Below are 6736 nucleotides of genomic sequence, written 5' to 3' on the forward strand. Positions count from 1 at the left end.
TTTGAGCCAAATATCATATATGTTTTCAGTTAGAGTAGTTTGCAGATCCGCATACGGGCCTTAATTAGTTTATACTATTATTTAGTAGCATTCCTTCATTAGGATTAATGGTTTATTTCTTGAAAGAAAGAAAAAAAAAAGGTACTAAACTATTAACTAATAATTTACTTATACTACCATTATGTCCATAAACTTGATCAGTAAGTGTATAATAAGTGATTTGAGCCTAGCCAAACATAGCAAATCTCATACAACTAAAGTATATATGCAGAAAGCATTTCTTGGCTCTAATATGGTATATATCTAAATCAATTCTCCAGTGTTAAGACTCTTTTTCTTTGTTAGTTAGCAATTAATCATGAGTCAAAACCAGAAACTAGCTACTACACTCCCATGCCATAATGCGTAAAACAATTCAATTATTTGGTATGGCAATTGAAATTATTTGTATTAACACCTTTCCAAAGGAGACAAAGACGTCGGTGCATTGAGAAATGTGAAAAAAAAATATTATCACTTGTGTGGACTTGTCAATGTTCCCGTTAAATTTCCAACTTTGCAACTACAAGAAGACAGCATTCACCTACACAGCAATTGAAAATCCACACCGAAGATTGACCTTTGTACAACGGTGCTAGAAACCGCGTCACTAGTAATAACTATTGGATTGAGACATGCACTTAACAGTAAGGCCCCCAACTAATATAAAAACCAGTTATTGGGTGTGTTACTCATCAGCAACTACAACGTGAGAAACATGGCTTCCTTAAGCTCCTTAGTGCTGCTCCTTGCAGCTCTAATTCTATCCCCTCAAGTTCTTGCAAACTATGAGAATCCCCCAGTGTACAAGCCTCCCACTGAGAAACCACCAGTTTATAAGCCCCCAGTTGAGAAGCCTCCTGTTTACAAACCTCCAGTTGAAAACCCCCCAATTTATAAGCCTCCAGTAGAGAAGCCACCAGTGTACAAGCCCCCAGTTGAGAAACCCCCAGTGTACAAGCCCCCAGTTGAAAAACCACCAGTGTACAAGCCCCCAGTTGAGAAACCACCAGTGTACAAGCCCCCAGTTGAAAAACCCCCAGTTTACAAGCCCCCAGTTGAAAAACCCCCAGTGTACAAGCCCCCAGTTGAAAAACCACCAGTGTACAAGCCCCCAGTTGAGAAGCCCCCAGTTTACAAGCCCCCAGTTGAGAAGCCACCAGTTTACAAGCCCCCAGTTGAGAAGCCACCAGTATACAAGCCCCCAGTTGAGAAGCCTCCAGTGTACAAGCCACCAGTAGAGAAGCCTCCAGTTTACAAGCCACCAGTAGAGAAACCTCCAGTTTACAAGCCCCCAGTGGAGAAACCTCCTATTTACAAGCCACCTGTTGAGAAGCCTCCGGTCTACAAGCCACCATATGGAAAGCCACCATACCCAAAGTACCCTCCAACTGATGACACCCATTTCTGAAGGATGTCAAGAGGTGTATTGAGTATATGCTAAATAAGAGGTGCTCAAAATGTAGTTATAGATTACAAATTATTGCAAGGGTTGCTCTTAGCTTCTTCATTTCAAGCTTTTGTTTACACTTTGCAGTGCTATGGCAAAGATAAGAGTATCATGGATGGAAAAAGGGGGGGAAAAATGTTGCTTTGTACTCCAAATTATGAATAATAGAACTTTATATTATTTATCAGATTATTAATCCTAAATTACTTTAGAGTGATGTTTATTATGAAAGTAAAACCACACGAATTGTACGAAATATAAAATGGACGATTAACGTTATAATTTTTTTAAATACATATTGATTAAAAGATTTAAAAAGCATATAATGCAGGATTTCATGGAGATCAACTGTTTTGTGATAATAACGAAATCCATTTTCGCAACAAACAACATTTTCCATTACTTTGTTCAACTTAAGTATAAGGGTGCATTTAGAACAGTTGACTTTGATTTATCTTACGACAAATATTTCTGAAAGTGTTTTAGAAAATTTATGAAAATAACTTATGTACGGGGCCCCCTCCCTCCTTTCCAAATATTTACCGACATACATTAAAAAACTATAATTATATTAATATTAATTTTAAATTTATACTTATAATAATATATATTTTGTAAAAGATATGTATCAACAATTTGTTGTAGTCAATTTTCCTTATTTAAAAATAAATATTAGATATACTTTAAAAAGATACTATTAACTTTTAAAATATATTATTATCTTTTCAATTATTCAAAAAGTTTATAATGTAAATATTAGATTAGATATACTTAAAAAAATATTATTAAATTTTATAATTTTTGTAAATTTTTTGATAACGTAGAATACTGTAAAATTTTCATTTTGCAGATTGTTTTCCTTCTTCGGGCACTATTGTTTTCTCAATTGCCACACACTTTTTTTTTTCTCAATTGCTTGTAATTTCTTGCTACACTTTTCCAATTTTTGCACCATTTGTTTTGCAAATTTCTTCACGCTAACCTAATTCTCCAATCTTTGTTGTGTCATTGTTGTGTTATTTCTTCATGTAAGTTACTAAGTTTAAGACTTTATTTTTACTAAGTTTAAGACTTTATTTTTTCTTTTCAGATTTCATATTACACTAATCAATTTTTTTTTTCATTCTTAGATTTTGGCTGAATTTGTTCAATATTCACCATTGTGAGTGCCTATCTCTAATCTTTGTTTGAAGGGGAAAAACAAGGTAAGAGTAAGTTTTTTCCTAATTCTTGTGCCCATTATTTATTTTATATTCGTGAATTTGTTCAATATTACGAAGTTGATCTTCCTTTTCGTTCTGAATTCAGCAGGCCCGGTTGAAGCATAAAGCAAGCAAAGTCCTTGCTTTAGCCCCCTATTATTTGTTATAGTAGGAAAGGTTAATTGTTTTATTTTAAAATATCTTATTCAAAAATTATTTGTTTAAAAAGGTCTCACTTTTAAGAGATTAGCTTTAGACCTAAAAATATGTTGAGCCGACCTGAAATTTAGTGAATTGAGAAATCTATCAACAAACAGTCAGCGCTTATGATAAACAGTCAGACATTACTGGACAAATTCTTAATTAACACTTATAAGAAAAAAAAAATCAAACTTTTACCGTAATTTCAAATTACCTTATGCATCTCGACATTTAGAGATATTTATATGGGAAAAAATTATAAAAAAAATGAAGGGTATAAGTTAATTTTAATTATTATAAAGGAAATTTATTTTTTTTTATCGATCTTTTAATTTTCTTTTTGTATAAATATATTGAGACATTTATCCAGTTAAGCTGTATAGTCCAAACCCTTCAAAAAAAAAAAAAAAAGAAGCTGTATAGTCCAATACACGTGCATGAAATTTAATGTGAAGCAGATCTCTCTATTCTTTTCACCAAAAAAAAAAAGTCTCTCTATTCTGTATTTAGTAAACCGCACATACACCTAAACTAACCTGGAATTTGGTTGCTTGAGATTTACCGAGTGGCAACGTTAGTTTCAGCAAGAGACGAGGGACGTAAGTTCAATGAAAATAATTTGATTAATAATTTTTAAATCAATTACAAGTGAGATATAGAAAAGATATAAAAAATAAAAATAAATCAATAACCAGTACTAGTGGAATTAAAAAATAAAGATAGCGGAATATTCTTAATTGATGAATAATATTTAATGTTGAACGAATCATTTATATATGTTATTGTGTGATTTGTGTGTGTGTGAAGATGTTATTGCTTGATATAAGTTATTGTCCAAATTATTTCCTACTGGAGAACAATGGCTGTCTCCTGAAGTTCTGAAAAAATAACAGAGATAGGAGAATTTCTAGGTTAGTTGAGTATCGGGCACCTAATCATGCTTAATTGGTAGCGAAGACGTATTCTGTTCATAATAAAGTGAAAGTGAAAGGCCTTATTGGCAGACAACCATAACGTGTAAATCCACATCAGATACCCACTTCAGATTTTTTTTATTGGTGGAAATAAAAAACGATATTAAAAAATTTATAATATTCACATATGATATTTCTTCCATTAAATTATACCTCTTTGATTCAGATTTTTCCTTTGAACATCTTCAAAATTTGGGTTGACTTGTTTTAATTAGATAATTAGCTTAAATCCAATTTTGGTTAGTATAATTTCACCGTTGGATACTTTTGATCTCTTAAAAAGTTTTATCACAAGTTTACTCTTTCACATTTTTAAAATTTAACAATTTTAATTTATTTTAAATCTGTAATTCTATCATAAAATTTTAATAAAAATTATTGATATGACATATTAATAATGTGATCATTGGCACATAATTAATGATAATATTTATTTGTAAGAAAATAAAATATTTTTGTAATAGCCTAGAATAAAAATAATAATCAACTAATATTTTAAAATTTAGAATTTTTTGTTAAAGTAATAAAAATATTTTTCAATAAATAAGACATTCAAATTGATAAATGCATCTAAATGAGAAAATAAAAAAATAAAAAAAATATTTATTTGAGAGTAAGTAAACTAGAAACTTCACTCCTAAAGTTAAAAATATGTATTTTGATTTTTGACTTATAATATAAGTAGTTTTTGTAATTTGTCTTGTGTTTTTTTTCTTCTTTTTAAGTTTATATTTGTCTTTGGTAGGTAACATGTTGTTATCATTTGACATGTGCTCAATATATTGACCTTTTGACTTTTGTCATACCAAGAGAATACCACTGCTGATTTGCCACACATTTGTGTACGGATGGTAATTTAAAGCGGTTGATTATGCAGACAAGAGTAGATCAACATTGAAATCATGAGTATTCTTTTTTCCGCATGTTGGGGTTGATTATGCAGACAAGAGTAGACATGTTGGGGTTGCTAAGATTCACCTAGAGGATTATTGCACAAATTCCAATCGCAAGCAGTTTTAAGTCTATCCAGTTAAAGTCACTCAATTAATTCCTAGGTGTAAGTGAAACTCTTTGAGGAAGATTGTCCCACCAAGCAAAAAAAGTAATATCAAGAAACCAATCCGTACCGATGAAGAATGTTTCATTTTGGATTTTTATCCACTTATGCTAATTTGTATTGTCACATAACACGAGAGTATATGGTGATACGAAAAGTGAATAAGATAATAGACCTTTTTCCTAAACTTGGTTTATTTGGTGTTCTAACTCTTTTTTTAGTTAATTTATTTCTCTTTTTTTTTCATTTTTATCTTTTTATATTTTTTTATATTCCTCTATTTGTCAATTACGAACAGTAAAATAATCGAAATTTTTGAAATAAATTATTATTTTTAACCGTCAAAATCCATCTTAATTGACAAATATGACCAAATTAAAAAATAAAAGAAAAAAGGAAAAAAAAAAGTGTCAAAGTTAAATTAAAAGACCAAGGACCCGCTGGTGGTGGTTTTTAACTGCAAGTTTTAAAATTTTTAAGAACAACAAATTATAGTTTTAGTTTCAAAAATTTTAAAAGCTGAGTTTTAAAATTTTGTTGCAGTTTTTTTCAAAAAACAAAAACTCATGTCGAAAGTTTTGAATGCTATTAAAATTAATTCAAGAGTATGTTTTTATGGTAACAAGGTTGACTACAATATCCCATTAGGCCATAACAATATTATTCCACAACAAAGACTAAAAAAAAAAAATGCTAGCGAGACTCTTTATCACACTTTTTTTCAATATTTTTTATGATTGGTTGAAATTTTATTAAAAATCAATAATTTTGGTGGATCTCATTTAAATTAGGAGATATATAGAATCAATAATTATAAGTGTGACTCACCAAAATTCATAATTTTCCACAAATTTCAACCACTTACATATAGAGTTTTGGAAAAAGAGAGTGTTAGTAGCATTTCTTAATGAAATATTAAATTTTATTGGAATTAAAATCAAAAGAAAAAAGGGACCAAAATCAAGATGACCCTATTTTTTGGGACTTATAAAAATGGGGAAAAGCAACTGGGGAAAATTTAAAATTATGGAAGAGCAAGAAGCAATGGCCTTGAGCCGAATGGCTAATAAGCTTAATTGACAATTGGACCTATACATCTTAGAGCTAACTGGCTTGTTGCCAATTTTGGATGGTATTGCAATTGGCGTTACCCACATGATTGCCTTTTAGTTGTATTTCCAAGTTACCCCTCGGATGGAAACACGAAACACGTTTTCACCAAATTGTATTACCGTTGTTCTGTTTTTTTTTTTTTTTGTTCACTCCTATATTTTGTTTTTTTTTACATATATTTTATAAAACGGAAATATGTTCTCATTTTATAAAATGCTTGCAAAAAAAAAAAAAAAACACGTTGGGTTTTGTCAGTCAACTGAAATATTTAAATGTTTAAGGACATGTTTAACTTACAATATAATATACATGATTTACAAAAATTAGCAAACTTTGTAGTCCACATTAAATAAATAAAAACATTAGAGTTTTAGCGAACATCAAATGAATATGCATAACAGTGCTTCATACAAGATTTAACTAAAACTAATCTTTAATGATGTTTCCTAATATTGAGATCTTATAGTTAAATGAAACATTTGTTGAAAATGAAACATTTGTTGAATGCCTTGCATGTATAATTTTTGTCATAAACAAGTTTTACGTGTCCAATATGTATGTCATTGTAATGCAATAGGAGACAAAAAATAATCATAATTCAAATACAACTATATTATCACTAAAAAAGAATATAGTTGAGTTAATAAACAAATCAATTAACAGATACTAAAATATCTCTTAAAGTATATATTGTATACTT

General features: G+C 29.9%; 1 protein-coding gene across 1 annotated transcript; it reads left to right on the forward strand.

The window, feature by feature from the left end:
- The first annotated feature begins 471 nt into the window (after positions 1–471).
- LOC114367836 (repetitive proline-rich cell wall protein 2) lies at positions 472–1679 on the forward strand. The gene has a single exon (XM_028325045.1). It carries the CDS (start codon positions 758–760, stop codon positions 1448–1450), a length of 693 nt encoding a protein of 230 aa, XP_028180846.1. The 5' UTR covers positions 472–757; the 3' UTR covers positions 1451–1679.
- Positions 1680–6736: the final 5057 nt, after the last annotated feature.

Source organism: Glycine soja, chromosome 9, assembly GCF_004193775.1.
Source record: "Glycine soja cultivar W05 chromosome 9, ASM419377v2, whole genome shotgun sequence".
Lineage (NCBI taxonomy): Eukaryota > Viridiplantae > Streptophyta > Magnoliopsida > Fabales > Fabaceae > Glycine > Glycine soja.

Bases quoted from the DNA above. Each gene is read 5' to 3' on its own strand.
- LOC114367836 (XM_028325045.1), top strand. From the start codon at position 758: ATGGCTTCCTTAAGCTCCTTAGTGCTGCTCCTTGCAGCTCTAATTCTA.